At 34.9% G+C, this 20,209-nt stretch overlaps 1 protein-coding gene across 5 annotated transcripts in view; it reads right to left on the reverse strand.

Moving 5' to 3' along the window:
* The window catches only part of LOC138709212 (uncharacterized), a 69,319-nt gene that overhangs the window by 19,323 nt on the left and 29,787 nt on the right, over positions 1–20,209 (reverse strand). Inside the window, exon 5 of one of the 5 annotated variants that reach the window (XM_069839795.1) lies at positions 760–3,517. The exons of the other annotated variants lie outside the window; for them this stretch is intronic. Within the exon in view, the coding sequence (XP_069695896.1) occupies positions 3,413–3,517 (105 nt within the window). The 3' untranslated portion in view covers positions 760–3,412. Of the gene's footprint in view, positions 1–759; positions 3,518–20,209 lie in introns of those variants that run through there. 5 annotated transcript variants of the gene reach the window in all.

Raw genomic sequence — 20,209 nt, forward strand, 5'->3', positions numbered from 1 at the left:
TTGTGAAACTTGGTCTCTCACTTTGAGAGAGGAACAGGATTAAGACAATTTTCTTGAAAATCAAGAACTGTTTTTGTTACCAACATTATACCAGTTTGGAATGGTTTCCAACGTCCGGTTTTGCCCACCTTGATGTTTTCAACTATAAATATTATATCATTTACTTATGGCTTTTAAGGAACCTGGAGGTTCATTGCCGCCCTAACATAAACCCGCCATTGGTACCTATCCTGTGCAAGATTAATCGAGTCTCTATCATCATATTCCACCTCCCTCAAATCCATTTTAATTTCATCCTCCCATCTACGTCTCGGCCTTCCCAAAGGTCTTTTTTCCTCCTGCTTCCCAACTAACACTCTATATGCATTTCTGGATTCGCCCTTACGTGCTACATGCTCTGTCCATCTCAAACATCTGGATTTAATGTTCCTAATTATGTCAGGTGAAGAATATAATGCGTGCAGTTCTGTGTTGTGTAACTTTCTCCATTCTCCTATAATTTCATCCCTCTTAGTCCCAAATATTTTCCTAAGAACCTTATTCTCAAATACTCTTAACACCCACAAAACGCAAAATATGATGAAAAATTAGAATTTTCAAAATATAACTATTTTAATAGAGAATTTTCTCCCCTTTAATTTGATATAAGAATTTTCGATTTATGCCATATGATTTTTCAAATAAGTCCCATTTTCCAAAATTCTGCGTCATCAGCAATGGTCACTTTTAAGAAGATCACTCCGAAAGTAATGCACAACATTTTTTTTTAAATTTACTTTTTATTCTAAACCTTTGCAATTTATGGAGGTCATAGATACATCCTTCCCCCTTGTATTCAAATTTAATTTAAGTCGTTCCCGTGAGTGGCGCCATGATGGCACTTCTTCAAGATGGCTGCTGTACTTGACATTCGTCAGAAGCAACGTGCTCTTATCGAGTTCCTGTGATGTGAGAACGAGACAGTGGGAAACATTCACAAGAGGTTGAAAAAAGGTGTATGGAAATGCAGCTATCGATCATAGAATGGTTAGTCGGTGGGCAAGCAGATTATCTTGTGAAAGAGGCCACGCCAATATTCAGGATACTCCTTGCAGTGGAAGACCCTGCACTGCATGAAGACCTGACAATGTGCAGCGCTTTAACAACATGGCTGTGGCTGACAAACGCGTAACAGTGAAAGAATTGTCACTCCAAGTTGGAATAGGAGAAGCAATTGTGTGCAGAGTAATGAAACAGTTGGGGTTAAAAAAGGTTTGTGCCAGATGGGTTCCGAGGATGTTAACAGAAGCCCACAAAGAAACCAGAAAAACAATGTGCAGTGAACTTTTGGACCAGTATGAGAATGGTGGAGATGAATTTCTTGCAAGAATTGTGACAGGAAATGAAACATGGCTCCACGATTTTGATCGGAGATAAAAAGGCAGACAGTGGAGTGGCATCATGGAAATTCACCGAAGAAAATAAATTCAAAACTGCGCCTTTGACAGGAAATGTTATGGCTACTATGTTTTTCGATTCAGAAGGACTCTTGATTGTGGACATTATGCCACACGGAACCACCATTAATTCTGACAACTCTCAAGAAACTTCAAGCTCGACTGAGTCATGTTCGTCCACATTGGGAGAAGCAGAATGTTCTGCTATTGCACGACAATGCATGGAAACATGTCAGTCAGAAGACCACAGACCAGATCAGAAAACTTGGATGGACAACACTGAAACATCCGCTTTACAGTCCTGATCTGGCACCATGTGATTACCATCTCTTTGGTAAACTGAAGGAACGAGATTTGAAGATGACGACTGCCTCGTGCATGCTGCTAAAGAGTGGCTCAGACGTGTTGATCTAGACTTTTATCGTCCAGGTATACAGGCCCTCATTCCAAGGTGGTGTAAGGAGTTGAAAGGTGCGGGGATTATGTGGAAAAGTGACGTATTGTTCCTGAAGGATGTATCTACATTCTATGAAAATAGCAAAGCTGTAAGATAAAAATGTAATTTTTAAATAAATATTGTGGACTACTTTTGGAGTGATCCTCATAGCAGTCAATCCCCTCGTCCAGCATTGCTTGTAAAATAAATTTCTTTCTAGTCCCAAAATAGATGCATAGATATCAGGCATGATCATTAGACTGAAAACGCGCTTTTACATAATGAATTTATAATCTTTTACTGTTAGTCATAAAACTGTAAATTTGTGGATCAGTGATGTTGTACGTCATTTTAATGAGAGTCCAAAAGTAGAAATTAAAATTCTGAGGAGGATGGGCATAAACACTGGGACAAACACCATTGCAGGATTTGTTGCATCAATGGAAATAGGGACAAAAATGCCAAAAAAAACATTAAACACCTGAAGTTAAAACAAGGAGGAGGTATTTGAGAGGCAGAAAGAAGCTGAAACTGGACCGACATGAAGCTGCTTAAGGGGTGACATATGATGATGGAGTCTTCTAGGCTCTGAAAGTTTGTGGCTCATTTCCTGTAAATAGTAATTTTAGAATATTTAATTCTTTTAAACATGATATCTCAGCCAAATATGGTGATAACAAGAAGATATTAGTGTCACTTTGAAGCTTGAAATGTCCCCTAGTGCCTGACAACAAGTAAAATAACATTCATATATAGTTAATAATTATCTATGGTTTTTTTACATAATATATGCAACATAAAATATTAGTATATGTTACATATATGGTAATATTTAATTAATGTATTTATTTAATGCAGGGCTGTAGAGTTTATCTTTAGCCGTGATAATAGCAACATGCAATAGTGTGAGACAAGTAAACAAATATACAAATAAACAAACAAACAGTGAGAAGAGTACAAAAATAGTTCATCTCAGCAAGAATGATGGAATATATATATATTTAATTAATGTAAATGAAAATAAAAAATAGCTCTATGTCAGGCACTAAAGAATAGTTTTAGCTATAAAATAGTGAAAAAACTGTGGCTCTGTCTTAAAAACTGCATGAGCTATCATGTTTCAAGTTGTATGTCAAAATTATAATCAAAATAATTTTTATAAACAATTTAGACATAATTTCAAGGGATCTGTTCACTTCATTCTCTTTCTGGTACCATTCTCAATTGTATAAAAATTTTACAGAGCAAAATTATGCAAAACAAAATTTTCTGTATGTAAAAGTGTACATATACCTTAAGTTACTTAAACTATTTTTCTACTTTACTTTAACACTATAAACACGCTACCAGTTTATAACAACACAATACACGATTTAGAAAGGAGTGCTGTTTGGAAAACAAGATGTTGTCGATAGCGATTTCATTGTAGCCCTGATTCACTTATACATCATACAGGCCCAGTGGCTCTCTGTGTGATCTGTGCAGTGGTTATGTGGTAACGGGGTGCTAATGATGTGGTGTGCTTGTGTCATCTGCGTGGCTAACGATCGTCTGCTTGTGACGTCACTTCCGCATATGTGTTTCCACGCATGCGTATTTTGTGGAATGCGTTCCTGTCGTTAGTCGCTGCTGAAGCTGTACTCTGCTGTATCGAGCGTCAAGTGTATGTAAGAGAAGAGAACCAATGAAACAGTTATTATTTCGAAACACTGGTTGAAAGCGAAAGCGCTTCAGAGCTGTGTACTGTCCCATGTGTCCTGTCTCAAATAGACTGCTTTGCGAACAGAAGTTTGCCGTCATATTTTCAAATCAAGCCGAGTAGATATATCAGAAGAAATAATAATAATAATAATAATAATAATAATAATAATAATAATAATAATATTTGTTGTATGTATTAAAATAACTTTAATAATCTGAATCCTACTTATTGAATGAATTTTCTAGGTTTTTCGTTTCATAATATATCAACAATGCTATTTAACTTTATGTTTTTTTTCGACAGCCCCGTGAAAGTCGATGTGGAATATAACCAATATTTGACTGTAGAATATGTAATTTTAATATTATACATATATATTCTTATATGAGGTCTCGCCATCCTCATTGAATAATCAATGACTATAAGTAGCCATTCTGTAAATATCTACTAATTTGAGAAAAATTCGTTCCGGCACTGGGAATCGAACCCGGGACCTCTCAGCTGTGCGCGCTGAGCGCTATTTCCCAGAGCAGTGTATATTAGAGAGTACCGCATTCTCGGCGGTGGCGGCCATATTTACTCCTTGCTCGGCACAGAAGCATAAGCAGTAATGCTAGAAGGAAAGTCACTAAAGGCGATGTCATACATGTTGTTGTGGTTTATTGAATACAGAAGACAAGGATTAATAAACATTATTGTCATAGTGAAATGACTCATTAGAGATAACATTAAATTATTTATGTTATGTCCATTTCAATCGGGATAACATCAGCAATTTTCTATTGCAATTCTCATACCGACACTTCGACTGCCACATTTAGCAGATTGTTGTAGTGCATTTGCTATAACAGACAAGGTTCTTAGGAAAATTTGGGGCTAAGAGGGTGAAGTTACAGGAGAATGGAGAAAGTTACACAACACACAACTGCACGCATTGTATTCTTCACCTGACATAATTAGGAACATTAAATCCAGACGTTTGAGATGGACAGGGCATGTAGCACGTATGGGTGAATCCAGAAATGCATATAGAGTGTTAGTTGGGAGGGCGGAGGGAAAAAGACCTTTGGGGAGGCCGAGACGTAGATGGGAGGATAATATTAAAATGGATTTGAAGGAGGTGGGATATGATGATAGAGACTGGATTAATCTTGCTTAGGATAGGGACCAATGGCGGGCTTATGTGAGTGCGGCAATGAACCTCTGGGTTCCTTAAAAGCCAGTAAGTAGTAAGTAAGTAAGTAAGTAAATAAGTAAGTAAGTCCTAAAATACAGTGATAACTGATAAGACTTTTTCAAAAAATATTATAACATGTTGGAAACATACGAGTTGAAGTGTTAATGAATAAAGACTTCAAATCCTTTAATGTCAACTCATTTTCTACCAACGTTTCACATATTTCTTCATTTAGAATTATATCAAACACGAATTTACAAGGGTATACAAGTGACATTTCCTTGTATGACTTGAGAGTCACTAATGTGCTAATCAAATTTATAGATTCATCCCTGTTAACAGTTATTAGAAATGAAATACAGTTTTCACAAATACTATAGTCTATAACTTATTTTATTTTGAACAAAACTGATCCCAACAAATAGTAAAGAGCTTGTTGTTCACTGAAGTCACTATTTATATTTTCAGTTAAATTGCAATCTAGCCTATATCAATTTCCTTTTGCTCACATTCATCTTCACTAGATCTTTCTGTTTCGGGTTTACTTACTTCTGTACCTAGAAACTCAACTAATTGTTCAGAATCGCAAACTGCGTAATTTCCATGCTTCATTTTTTAGAGAAACTAAGAAATCGTAATGGAGTTCTGAATTATTTTGCATCCAGGATTGGATTTATGGAACGAACAGTAGAAAATAAATTTTCTAATGCATCCTGCATGCATCTATCTGGCATATTTGAAGTTCGCTTTATTAAGTGCATTTGTTACAAATTTTGTGAATGTTTTCTGTGCGTGTCTGTGTATATTCAAAGTAGGCCTATATAAGGTCTAGACATTTCAACATACGAGTACATCACTATAGTTGTGTTTCGACTGACTGAGAACACTAGTGAGAGAGTTTCTTATAGGTTTTTCTTCATTTCCTTAAAGAGAAGAATAAAGCAATGAAATGCTTGCATATCAAAGTCAAAATTAAGAAAATGCATGTCTATGGCTCTTTTTATTGTACCTACATGATTTTATGTATTGTCTTGTAGGATAGCTGACAGAGAACCTTCAAAGTACTGCCTAGTTTGAACTTTTCATTTTAAAAATGACATTAAAGGAAATTGTCCCCACCCCTGTTTTTTTTTTTTTTTTTTTCAGAAATTTAAGTAAATATATGAACTTTCCTCCCACAGAATCTAATAAGACGAAACAGAAGAAAAGATTAGTAAGTCCATGTCTTGCTCTATATCTATACTAATAATAAATCTGTAGCCGAAATTTTTCTGGTAATTTTCGATTTTCCAAACATAATTGGTCCTAACATATATAATTAACCACCCTGAAACCGAAAATCGTTTTTTTTGAAATTTTTGTTTGTATGTCTGTCTGTCTGTCTGTATGTATGTTTGTTACCTTTTCACGCGATAATGGCTGAACGGATTTCGATGAAAATTGGAATATAAATTAAGTTCGTTGTAACTTAGATTTTGGGCTATATGGCATTCAAAATACATTATTTAAAAGGGGGGTTATAAGGGGAACTGAATTAAATAAATCGAAATATCACGCTTATAATTGATTTTTGTGAAAAATGTTACATAACAAAAGTTTCTTTAAAAATAATTTGCGATAAGTTTCATTCCTTGAAAAATTTGATAGCACTGATATTTAATGAGATAAATGAGTTTCAAAATTACAATAACAACGCCATCTAAGGCGATGTAATGAAATAAAAAACAAATGACTTCGTCTATAAGGGGCCTTGGACATCAACAATCGAAAGCTATGAAAGCTAGCCTACAGAGAATGTTTCTGTGTTTGTATGGAGTAATATCGGAAGCTAAATTAACCGATTTGTATAATTAATTATTAATCACCATTGGAAAGTGTAGTTTCTCTAGATGGACATAATGCTATAATGGTATTACAGTAACTTCTGAGTGAATCGAGGACAGGTAAGATTAAAATAGCTTCTTATGCACAGAAAACTTGATAGGCTATTCCGTACATTCATTTCCTGTATTTCCTAAAATAATTTTTATGCCCAAATGAGTGGTCTCTGGATCAAAATGATCGCATTTTAATTTTTTTAATACAATTTAAATTAAGTAACATAATAAACGATTTATCCTTCTATCAAACACGAATGTTCCCTGGATCAAATGTCCTATTTTAATTATGTAATTACTTCATATTTATTTCTAACGGGTGTAGCGGAGCGCACGGGTACGGCTAGTTTGTAATAAAAGAGAACATTACCTAACCAAAAGCCCTGTACACTGACTAATGGTATACATAGTTACCTTCTTAAATTCTCATGTTTTTTTTTTTCAGTGTAGTCTTTTGTTAGAATGCAGCAGAGGGAGAAAATGGTGCCAAATAGACATCGAATGTACAACTTTCAACTTCAATAGCATTGAAGGCTGAAAATTATTTTCTAAAACATGAAATAGAATTGAAAACTGAAGTGGCCTCAATAGGTGGCAGTAATAAACAGAGGTTACACTACATAAAGGCGAAACAGGCTGCCGCCTAGGGCCTCGCACCTGAAAAAGCCGCGCAACTACGAGTAGGCCTATGGTCTACCTACTATTTAAAATTTGATTTTTCATTCAGATACCTAGGCTATAATTAATTTCATTTACGTATTATTTATTCTTCTATTTCCACATTCTTATTTATTTAATTCTTAATCGAACATAATAATAATTGACACCAGAGTCTAGCTTCCAAAGCAACAATGCATTCATTCATTCATTCATTCATTCATTCATTCCTTCCCTCTCATTCGATCGGCTTCCTTGGAACTCGTCTTTCTGTTTCTCCCGCTCCATGCGCAATTTCGATCAACAACGAGGAAATATTATACATAATGATAAAACTGAATTAATTATCACAGATTGTTAAATTAAATTTGAAATGTTCAAAACACATTATACAATGCCAATAAATGTATATTTTCTTGAATTATTAAGTTTATAGCCTAAATATTCCATTACCTAATAATGAATGTAAAATTACATCACATTATCACACAATATAAATTCTAATGAGCCACATTTATGTTACAAGCAGTATCACAGTTAACATCTGACCGACAAGTAAGGTTCGTTCTTGCTACGGTAAGCAAAGTTCCAGCGTTGTTTATTCAGTTATACCTTCCCAAGAGAGTTACCATTTTTTTAAGTTCACCATGTTATGTTTTCGTTGTAATGTAAGGTCAAAATGAAATTTAAACTTTGGTGCAACAATAGAAATTTGAACCGCTTCTAGTGTGTACGCACAGCCAGTCTGAAACTTGGCACCCGTCAAAATGACGTGCAATGATTTATCTATAACATAGTAGTAATTGCTTGTAACATCCTTCAGAAAGATCATAAAAGTCCAATATTTTCAGGAATCATACATCACAAAGGTAAAATAAAATTCGTAAATAGTGGGAGTCATAGGGTGAAGAACTTTCGTTTAATAATTAATTATTTAAACCCATGGTAGCCGGCAGAATGATGGGTCTGGTCCTCACATTATTATTATTAGTATTATTATTATTATTATTATTATTATTATTGTTGTTGTTGTTGTTGTTGTTGTTGTTGTTGTTGTTGTTGTTGTTGTTGTTGTTGTTGTTGTTGTTGTTGTTATTATTATTATTATTATTATTATTATTATGTTGTTGTTTTCTAATGCCAGGCGTTTGACAATAAAGTCATTTGACCTCTTGCACTCCAATATTTTTCAAAGATATTATCATGGCAGCCACTGAAGCACAGATTTTGAGATGTTCCGAATCCATTTCTTGGTTTGAGTTGCACAATGGGCAGTTAGGGGACTGATATATTCCAATTCTACGCAGGTGCTTGGCCACACAATCATGGCCTGTTGCCAATCTAAATGCACCTACAGACGATTTTCGTGGTAAATCGGGAATTAACTGTGGTTTATGATGCAGAGAGTTCCATTTTTTCCCTTGGGATTGTGTTATCAAATTTTGTTTGTTGAAGTCTAAGTATGTAGATTTAATAAATCTCTTCACAGAGTAATACGTAGATTTAGTAACAGGTCTGTAAGTAGCAGTGCTGCTCTTCTTTGCTAAAGCATCCACATTCTCGTTTCCCATGATTCCACAATGTGATGGTATCCATTGGAATACAATTCTTTTATTGAGTGATATTAATTGAGAGAGCATTTTAGTTATTTCTGCTGTTTGAGATGAAGGTGTGTGTTTAGAGACTATTAATAGAATAGCTGCTTTGGAGTCTGACAATATAACTGCATTCTTAAATTTATTGATGTGGCATAGAAGATTCCTCAGACTTTCACTTATTTCAATGATTTCTCCATCAAAACTTGTTGTTCCATATCCAAGAGATCTATAAAGTGAGAAGAGACAGCACGTAACACCTGTACCGGCACCTTGTTCTCTGGAGATCAAGGATCCGTCAGTGTATAAATGAAGCCAGTTTTGCGAAGGGTACCTAATATTAATTGTCTCTAAAGACAATTGTTTCAGTATTTCAGTGTTTACTTCTGATTTCAGTATTTCTTCTACTAAATTTAGATTATATTCTATATTTGATAGAGTTAAAGGGTTTGGTTTAATTTGTAAGTTTTCTTTTAAATTCGGGATATTGATTTTCTGTTTTAATTCTTGAATCATGGATATGAAACTTTTTTGAGTTTTCAATCTACAGAGAGGACTGTATGAATGCCAATTGTTTCCTGGTAATCCGATAAGTTCTTCATATTGAATCAGTGCTTTTTCTTCTATTGTAATTTTTATTATTATTATTATTATTATTATTATTATTATTATTATTATTATTATTATTGTTGTTGTCATTGTCATACTGATGTGGGACCTTGAATATAGTTTTGCCTAGGGCCTCGGAAAATTATCCTATCATCACCACTGGTAATAAATTAATACTTTCGTGCACTGGATTGCCAAATAAGGAAGTTTTTAATTTTGTGAAACATTTGAAATAATACTATATAGTGTGTGTGGAATGTTGTGTTTCAAAAGAAGATCAACTCTTTACGACATTGCTTAAGCTGAGATAGAATTATCTTCATGAAGAATTTGCAGTTTTTGTGTGATTTGATGATAAATTGTTGGTAGTGAAGTAACTGTAAAATATAGGCCTATTATACTAAATTTTTCCCAAGTAGGCCACACACATGAAAGTAGAGTATAATTCAATCTGTTACAGCTAAAGTGTATTATATCAGTTTTTGAAACTTATTAAAGTTTCCCCTTTTCAGGAGAGGGAAAACATTATGACTCGAATAAAGATTTGTATATAGGCCTATGCATTCATTGTCATAGAACACTAAGAGAAAATGCATTTTGGACAATGGAAAAAACATAGAATTGCTCACCTTTTTATAAAAAAATATTTTATAAAAATGTCATTATTTCTTTTAGGACTTATCTTTGAAATTGATATGTAGTGGTTAAAAAAACTTTAAATGTAACATGACATTTATTTTATTCAATATTTAAATAGTAAAATCCAACATTAGACCTCAAAATTAACATTAATATAAATAATTGATTAAATGGCGATCTTACTTGTGTTAATTATGTAAGCATGTGCGGCTTACAGCTGTTTCGGTGCTACTTGACATCATCCTCAGAGCCTTCTGTGTCTCGGCGTCATCTCAACTTTGCTGCCTGTTGTGTGGGTGCGTTCGTGTGATGAAGAATTGAGTCAAATAGTGTGTGTTCTGACATTGATCTGTGTGTTGAGTATTTGATTAGGGTGTGTTTTAGTGTGTCTGCAGCGAAGTTGAGATGACGCCGAGGCACAGAAGGCTCTGAGGATGGTGTCAAGTAGCACCGAAACAGCTGTAAGCCGCACATGCTTACATAATTAACACAATATGATCGCCATTTAATCAAATATTGACATTAATTTGATGGAATGCGTTTATAAACATGTTATTTTGGTAATACAATTCACATTTTCGGATGTATTATATTTCTATATTTGCTTCAAAAGTTAGATCAACTGCTTATCTATTTGTGGTAATATTGGTGTAAGGAAATTTAACATCTTTATCTCTGAATTTACAACAGGAATAATAGTTCTTCTCAAGCTTAGTTGTTTACTGTGGTTGCTACGTGTAATTTTGTGACATATTTTATTCTTCCTACAAACTTTATAGTGAATTATACTTCAGAAAAATTTGTTAAACAAATTATTTATTAAGTGAATAATTCACAATGGATTCACCAGAGGATAGAATTGATCAAGACACTGAATTTAGTAGTTTACGTAATAGATCTGGGGATGCTGCTGAAATTACTTCAACACCATGCCCATATTGTGGAAAATTGTATGTTCGGGTGAGTACACATATCACTAAATCTCATCCTGATAAACATACAGAAAGAGTTGTTCAGCGCCATGTTAGTAAGTCTCAGATTATTAATGAAATCGGCAATGAAAACAGCAATCATAAGCAATCTTCTCCAGATGATAATTCAGTGCACTTACAAAAATTGCGCAATCAGGTTCGGCCTTTCGAGTCAAAATTTGCCGAACTGTTGGGTAAACAGCCCTGTCTGGAAGATTTTAATTTATTATATAATGAATTTATAATGGTGCTGCTAGAAATCGGAAATAAACTTCCAGGCCCTAAACATCCTGCGTGCCGTTATTTTGAGATGCGACAACATAAAAGGATTTTTAAATCTAATGACCGTACATATGCTAAAACCTCTAATCCGGAAAAACTATCAAAAAGGGATATAAAGAAGACACGTGAAAAGTATAATTATGATCTTTTACAGTATCAGTATTATAATGAACGGAAGAAATGTGTTTGGTCAATTTTGAATAATATAATACCGATAGGAACTTTAAAGGAAGCTCTGGAAAAAAAATGGGGTACTTCGAATAATACTATATTAGATAATTATAATATGACCTATGCTAATACGCAGCAAGATGATCTTGACCAGATGTTTCAAATTTCAGTTCAAGATATTCAACGGGCATTAAATGGAATGAAAGCAGATTCCACAGCTGGGCCAGATCAAGTGTTAATTCGGACTTTGAAGTTAATAGATTGTGCTTCAATCATTAAAAAAATTTTGGAAATCATGATGGACTGGAATGTCGTGCCTGATGGAATGAGAGATGCTAGAACTATTTTAATCTATAAAGGGAAAGGAGAGCGATGCAATCCTTCCAACTGGAGACCGATTTCTATATGTTCTGCTGTTAGACAATTAATTGAGAGAGTTATTGATGTAAAAATGAGACAATTCGTCCTTTTGAATGAGAACCAAAGGGGTTTCGTCAGTCAACCAGATACATACATCAATATTTCGTTAGTTGACGGTTGTTTACAACACGCTAAGCAAGATAAGAAAGATCTTAATATCGTCATGTTGGATATGACTCAGGCTTTTGACAACGTGGGTTTTGAACATCTAGAACAAACACTTAACACACAGCCTTTACCGACTCGCCTTCGCGAATTAATAAAAACTTTAACCAAAGGAAACTTCACTACCATCCATTCTTCAGGCTCGAAGTCTGATCGTATCGAACTCAAAAGAGGGGTTTTTCAAGGATCTCCATTGTCCCCTCTCCTGTTTAATTTATCCATTGATTTCATTATTAAAGAACTGACAGAAAAGCATATCATTGATCAATATGGTTTCCAAATTAATTCCGATTTAGACAGTCTTACTATATTAGCCTTTGCAGATGACATAGTTGTCATTGGTAAATCCATGAACGCAGCACAAGAGCTCGTTATGATGGTTACATCTTTACTTCAAAATATTGGCCTACAACTTAATGTCCAGAAATCGGCGTCAATTAATATTCATAAAGGAAAGCTACTTGAAAAGGATTTGTTTCTTCACCATGACTCGTATATAAAGGCCATTGGACCAGAAGACACAATAAAGTATTTAGGAATAACTTTCAATGATGAACTGCAGTTTAATTCCGAAGAATTGATAGTTTCCCTTCGTCAGGATCTTTAACTTTTAGTATCGACACCTATGTTGCGGCCTGATCAAAAACTTAATATTGTTAATCAATATATCTGGCCCAAGCTCCCTTACATAAATTATCTCGAAGTTTTTTGGAAGACGTTGATAAGAACCTTCGAAGCTCTGTTAAAGAAATGCTTTTCCTCCCAGCTGATATTCCAAATAGCATGCTGTACGCTAGTAAAAAGTTAAAAGGACTTCAGTTAATACGTGCTTCGTGGGAAGCTTTTCTTCAACATTGTAACATCTGTCTATCATTACTCAGAGCAGACAATCCGCATGTTAACATTATGAGACAGATGTCGAACTCAATCGTCGTGTGATTCCCTCTGCCTTTCTTTTCCCGAAGACTTTACTAAAGCTACAATTCGAAATTTTCCAGAAGAATTGAGAGGTCGTGAATATGAATCATGGAAGACTCTTTCAGGACGGGGAAAAGATGTTGAGATGTATAGTGAAGTAAAAGCTGCCAACAGTTGGATTGCAAACAAGAAAGGACTTTCGACTAGTGAATGGATATCTAGCCTGAAAATGACAGCAAATTTAGCAGCTGTTCATTCCGCTCCTGGCAGATCTCTCGACGGTACCCAGTGCAGACATCGCTGCCCGGAGATTGAGACTTTAGCACACGTCTTGGGATTCTGTGAACAGGGATTGCTCTCTTGAGGAACTCTAGACATCATCTTGTAAGATCCAAAATTGCTGCTGCATTAAGAAATAAGGGCTGGATAGTAGAAGAAGAAATCTCCTGTCTAGCTGAAAATGGGTCGAGACGAGTAGATATTTTAGCGTACAATGCTGACACTAAACAGGGCATCATTGTGGACCCCACGATACATTTTGAAGTAGAATGTCATCAGTCAGCCGAGGTCCACCTTGAAAAGAAGTCGATCTATGAGCCTACAGTCAACTATTTCAAGCTGAAATATGCCTTTAATTCACGCTGAGGTATTCGGCTTGCTCATAGGTGCTCGAGGGACTATACCAGCTTTTTTCGAAGAATTTCGACGGCAGTTTGCTCTGCCAACATCTCTGAAGGATGACATTGTGATAATTGTGTTAAAAAAATCCTGCCAAATCCTAATTAATCACATGGTGCCACGTTAATAGCAATTGTAATTTTTCACGCACTTTTCTTTGTTTCCCTTCTTTAAAATTTATATCTATGTTTACAAATGTATAATAATTTTTTTTGAGGATATACTGAGTCCGTAAGAGCTACCCTCAATGGGGGGCAGATTACTATTATTATTATTCGAGTGTTAAAAGTAGTGTACGAAAGATTCAACATGGAATAACATTAATAGTTGACAATAATGACTGTGTTTCTAAAATGTCATGAATAGGTACGTATCGTTAAAAAAAGTTTGAAAATAATATTAAAATCTGTCTGGAACATGTGTCTTCATATTTGCGCAGAGAATATGGTGAAAGGGTTGTACGTAATTGTATTCCAGGCAGAACATGATAATTAGTAAACCTTTCTTCTTACATCCAGTTATTAATCACTAGTTTAGAATATTGTATTTTATAATCATTTTGTCATCATAAGTATTATGAAGCTCAACGTATAGGCCTATTGAGATAAGTTACCAGTATGTATACGTATTATAGTATGAAGATCGTATTAAACTTTTGTTTGAATTATAAAGCAACACTGCTTCAACATAAGATTATGTTTCATTTATGTTATTTCAAATGTTGTGGAGATTTTTTCGTATCTATATATCTAATGAAAAGTTTAACGATCGAATTTAAATAAACAAGAACACGAAGTACTACTTAAAGGTAAAGTGCGTGTCTTTAAACGCAGTTCGCGTGTGTGTAGTTGCATTACGATGAAGTAAGCAAGCAAGATTGCAAGATTGTAGGGTTACAATGTAACATAATTTATAAGAGTTCAGTAATAGTTATAATAACATTGACTGCAAATCAATAGGCTTGTTAACAGAGGCGTAGCCAAGTTAAGATTGGAGGTGACATGTTTTGGAAACATCACAGGACAAATATGCAGCAGGGGCGACTCTACAATAAGAACTGCAGAGCTGCAGAACCGCCATTTACATGGACCTGTAAAATTAAAAATGTAAAACGTGCTTTTATGTAATCTAGTTCATTGTTTCATTTATTTTTCCAATTCATTCTCCTTCGATTCGAGATTTTACTGTCTGTAGGAGCCTTGAACTGCTCGAGAATTTTATCTGTAGTGTACTTTACGGATCTGTGATCGGCAGTTCCTGAAGCTCAACGTAGGGTAGTCAGCAGCAGAAAACTGGTTTTCTTCACCGTCCCATAAGACTACACCAGAGCTACAACCAAAGCAGCTCTCTCCGTATATACAAAAGAACCGCCAACACCCTCATCTCTTTATGACCTGCGTTAGGAGAACACATAGCTTCTGGACTTACCGTACATATCATTACAGTTCCAGTGTGTTATAGTACTGTGGGTGTGGGTGGTGAGATTAGTCAGTGTGTCTAAGGAAATATTTCATATTATAAATTAATGAAATGAAAACCTAATCGACCAACCCTTTTCGAAATTAAAAGAGAAATTGCACCGTTAACTTAAGAAATTAGGACATCGTACACCAAATTTAAACATTGAAATTTCTGGAAAAAGTCGAGGAAACCATGTAGTCTACGAGTCATTTTAATACCGAAATGTGTAATGGAAACGATTGGTTTTTTGCTGTGCTCATGAAAACGCTTTCTCCCCCACCCGTGTATTCTGTTTAGAGGAGAAAATACATGGACAAAGACTGGAGTGAAGGATTTAGTTAATTTGACTAAAAAAACTAGAAAAGCATGAAAATTCGAAAACTCCTTTCAAGTCAAACAGATTTGTCACTGCTAGAGATATTAAAATATGCTAACACAGCTTGATTCTGCATATTGGATTAACATTCAGAAACAAGATGAGAATGTTTCTAAAAATAGACATAGTCTATCTAAAATTATTAACTGTGTGAAATTCTGTGCCACATTTGAATTAGCGATGTGAGGACTTGGCGAATCAGATGATTCAACAAACCGCAGTATATTTTGGGGTTTGAATGATTTTACTCCACATTTAGATTAAACTTTAAAAAATCATTTATAGGGCTCGTCACAATTCAAAGGAACCACAAAAACGATTCAAAATTAATTGCTGGATAGCAATAAAAGTATTGGAAATTTCTCTTCATTGCCAGCAAAACATGACGCTGAAAGTTTGGTGCAAACTATCTTAATGAAATATAGGCGTAACGGAAATTCAGTCATAATTGAACCACATAAATTAATTGTGCTGGTTAATGGCGGAGCTAACATAATGAATGAGAAACACGGAGAATTTGTATTGTGTCCCACAGCTCATTTCTTGCGTTGTTATGCCAAAGAATTAAATTTAATAATGCAACAAACATGTTCACAAACTGGTCAAGTTGATACTTCATTGCAAATCTGTAGGAACTCCCAGCTCTCTATTTTATAATTCCGTGAGCCGGTACGGGTGTAGGCTAGAAAAGTTGGTGTAACGAAAGTCGGTACAAGTTAAAAGCATTCGAAGATAAAAAGTTCCTAATGGTTGTTCATTCAGGTATCAACATGTGGGACACATCTCCACTACGTGACAACTAGTTGTGCCAGGTGGGAGAGGTGTAGAGCACAGGGTGGGTAGGGCACAGGGATGGTGAGTACAATTTCGGGTGCACAGTCAACTTTGAGAAGGGGCTGTAATTACACGTGTTATCCGATTGTTAAATACACTATTTTTTATGCAGAACTGCCAACCTTTGTAACCGCGGGCCTCTACTGGAATGCAGTAGCCTTTCGTTGTGAAAGCCATCCGACTTAAGGTGTCGAGCATAACAAATTTCTTGTTCACAAGTATGACGACATAACAATTTGATGTCAGAGAAGCAAAGTGGCGCAACATCTACAAATAAATTATTTTGTTTCCAGTGTGTGCTATTTGCTAAGGGTAAAGATACGAGCTGGACATGCACTGGTGTGTCAGATTTAAGGGAAAATTAAGAAGCATGAGGAATCTACTGCTCATAAGAATGCTTGCCTAGATTTATTAGTCCTTGGAAGAGCAGAAATTACGTAACAGTTTAGTTTAGCTTTCAGGCAGAATATTGAAAGACAGAATGATAATGTAAGGAAAAATTGCTATGTTCTTTAAAAGATAATTGTTCATTATCATCATCATCATGAGGCTCATTTTAAGGGAATTATCTACTTTAAAGAACTGTAGCATTTCTTTTATTTTTCAAAAATGGGATATTGTTTAAATTTAACTATGTAATATCATAAAAATAGTGAATTCCTTGTCATTTTAGGCATGAATCGCTACTGAATTCCTGTATTAGTAAGTTTATTGAATTAGCCTATATCATTGTCTGAAGTAGAAAGACATAATGGTAGAATTGGGTTAAGGTTTGTAAAGGCGTGGGAGGAAAAACAGTCAACGCGATCATGAAAACAGTATGATGCATAACTTCGTGCATGGCCACCATGAAGATTTCCTTAAGCCCATCATTTTTCTTTCCTCGAGTTTACATGGCTCCTAAATATATCTTACTTACTTACAAATGGCTTTTAAGGAACCTGCAGGTTCATTGCCGCTCTCACATAAGCTCGCCATTGGTCCCTATCCTGTGCAAGATTAATCCAGTCTCTAACATTATATTCCACTTCCCTCAAATCCATCTTAATATTATCCTCCCATCTACGTCTCGGCCTCCCCAAAGGTCTCCTAAATATATCTACCTTAGTTATATTGGTTATCTTTACTTCACAAATTCATTTATCTTATTGATGTGCAATGATTTTACTGCAGCCATTGTGATTTTGGTATTACTCTGTGATAATAATTAAAGTGAATGCCTCTCAGTGCAATTGATTCATTTTTCTGAATTGTAAAATGTTCCATTATGTTGTTTAAAATGTTATTAGTAATATATGAAAGGGAAATGATATACAAGGTCCATATAGAATTGCAAGGAGTCTGATCCCCAGTTCAGAGGCTAGTTTTTAGCTTTATCTCGACTACAAAGCATATGTGGCCCCTTATGAACAGAACCGTCTTTTTCTTTGGTTTTAGCGATAAACGCGAAAATTGATTTTTAGTTGTGGTTAGAGATACAGTATGTGCATGTTTAGTGTTAAGTACAGTTCATCTACGACAATATTTTACAGGCGAATTTTCGCGATAAATATGAAAAATAGTATATTTTTAAATTTAATTTGTTTTAACAGAAAATGATATGTAGTTTTCCAAAGAAATACACTTAAACATTTTGACTTTATCTTATTTATATATGTTGAGACCAACTGAAAGTATTTTTGCCTGCCAGTTAATACATAGCTCGTCTACCCCACGGGAACGTTGCTTTCGGAATATAAAAGGATAATTTTAGCAGTACTTCATACTATGAGTTTTTTTTATCATTCTGATATTTCAGCAAGAAAGAAAGAGTTTAACGATTCCGTAATGCAGGTAATGAATCTTGCAAACCACTTCCATTCTATATAGCTACTTTGTAGGTTTAGAGATAGTTCCTGAAGTGAAGTCATAGTGTGAAGATTGGGCGTAAAACCGGAACAAGTGCATCTCCTCGTGTTATGGAATACCGTAGCCATGGGTTTTTCATATAAATTATTAACATATTCTTAACTCTTACAAGAAGCCCTCAGTGAAATCGGATGTTGCAGTTTGCCTATTTCATTGATTAAAGTAATAATTATGTTATTTACTTCACTAAGCTTATATTGTATTGCCGTCCACAGTGTCCTACAACTAAATAACATATCAAATATTATAATAATCTTACATCATATCCGCAAAATAATAACAATAATAATACAATTATTTTATTTTTATTATTGTCATGATTATTATTATTATCTAACTTATATAAATATATCCTATAATTAAAGAGTTCCATTTTATTTTCTTCTTGTTGTTGTAATGTGCTTAAATTGATTTTCGTGTCCAAAAAAAATTTGGTAAAGGATATATTGTGTTCTGCTATTACACTATGACAGATACGTATATTATTTTACTGCGACATGCCTTTGAAAATTTGATACTTTGACACAAAAAAACGTAATTTTGAAAGTAACATTCAAAATTGTAAGAAAATTATCAATGAATGTAATTGCGTGGTTATGAATGTAATTGCGTGGTTAAAATACTTCAGGATATAAAAGCGACAAGGCCTACTGTAGGTACGTATTATTATTTTCTTGGTAGATAGCCTACATAGTTTACAAAAGATCGACAGGTGCGTATATATCTTAAGATGTGGAATTAAGTTTGGGTGCAAACACCTGTCAATAGGTGCATAGCTTTACTGTGCTGATTACCTTTACATATAGAAGAAAAATTAAAAAAGAGCAAGGAGAAAATAAAGAGAACAAGGGGAATACAGGGAGAACAAGGGCAATAAAAGAAGAACAAGGAGAATTCAAGCAGAACATATAAGGAGAATACGGAGAGGACGAGGTTTATACAAGAAGAAGAAAGAGAATACAGGGAGAACAAACAGAATAAAAGGAGAGCAACCTGGATGCAAGGACAACATGGGGAATGCAAGGAGAACAAGGGGAATCAAAGGAGAACAATAGAATAGAATAGAATAGAAGATTGGAGAAGAACTAGAGATACGAGGAGAAAATAGAGGATACGTGGAGAACAAGGGAATACAAGGAGAGCAAGGAGAATTCGAGGAAAACAGGTGTGGGATCGGGGGATAAACAGTAAGAGCAGGGAGGATACGAGGAGAACAGGCGAGGGATACGAGGAGGACAGGGATAAAATATGAGGAGAACAGGGGAAATACTCATACTTGGAGAATAGGGGAGGATACGAGAAGAACAAGAAGAACAAGTGGAATACCTAAAGAATAGCCGTTGGACAAGTGTAATACCAGGAGAACAAGGAAAATATCTGGAGAACAAGGGTAATACCTAGAGAACAAGGAGGAATACCTGAAGAACAACGCGAATACCTGGAGACCAGGAGAAATATTTGGATAACAAAGGAAATAAAAGAACAAAGAAAATACAAGGGAAATGCAAGGAGAACAAAAGGAATACATGGAGGACGTAATAAAAGGAAAACAAGGGGAATACAAGAAAAATAAGGGTAATGCAAGGAGAACAAGGAGCATGCAATTAAAACAAAGAGAATGCGAGAAGAAGAAGGAAAATGCAGGGAAAACAAGGAAAATGCAAGGTAGACAAAGGAAATGAAAGAGAAACAAGGAGAATGCAAGGTGAAATGCAGAAAAACGGAGTATACAAAGAGGACAAGGGTCATTCAAAGAAGACATACGACATTCAAAGAGAGAAAGTGTAAAAAAAAAAATAATAAGAACCAAGAACAACGTACACTTCTTTTACGTTGCATTGCTATTAATAATAATGATTAATTCATAATATACAGCTCCAAACATTTCTAAGTGTGA

The sequence above is a fragment of the Periplaneta americana genome, chromosome 11, assembly GCF_040183065.1.
Source record: "Periplaneta americana isolate PAMFEO1 chromosome 11, P.americana_PAMFEO1_priV1, whole genome shotgun sequence".
NCBI classification, from domain to species: Eukaryota; Metazoa; Arthropoda; class Insecta; order Blattodea; family Blattidae; genus Periplaneta; species Periplaneta americana.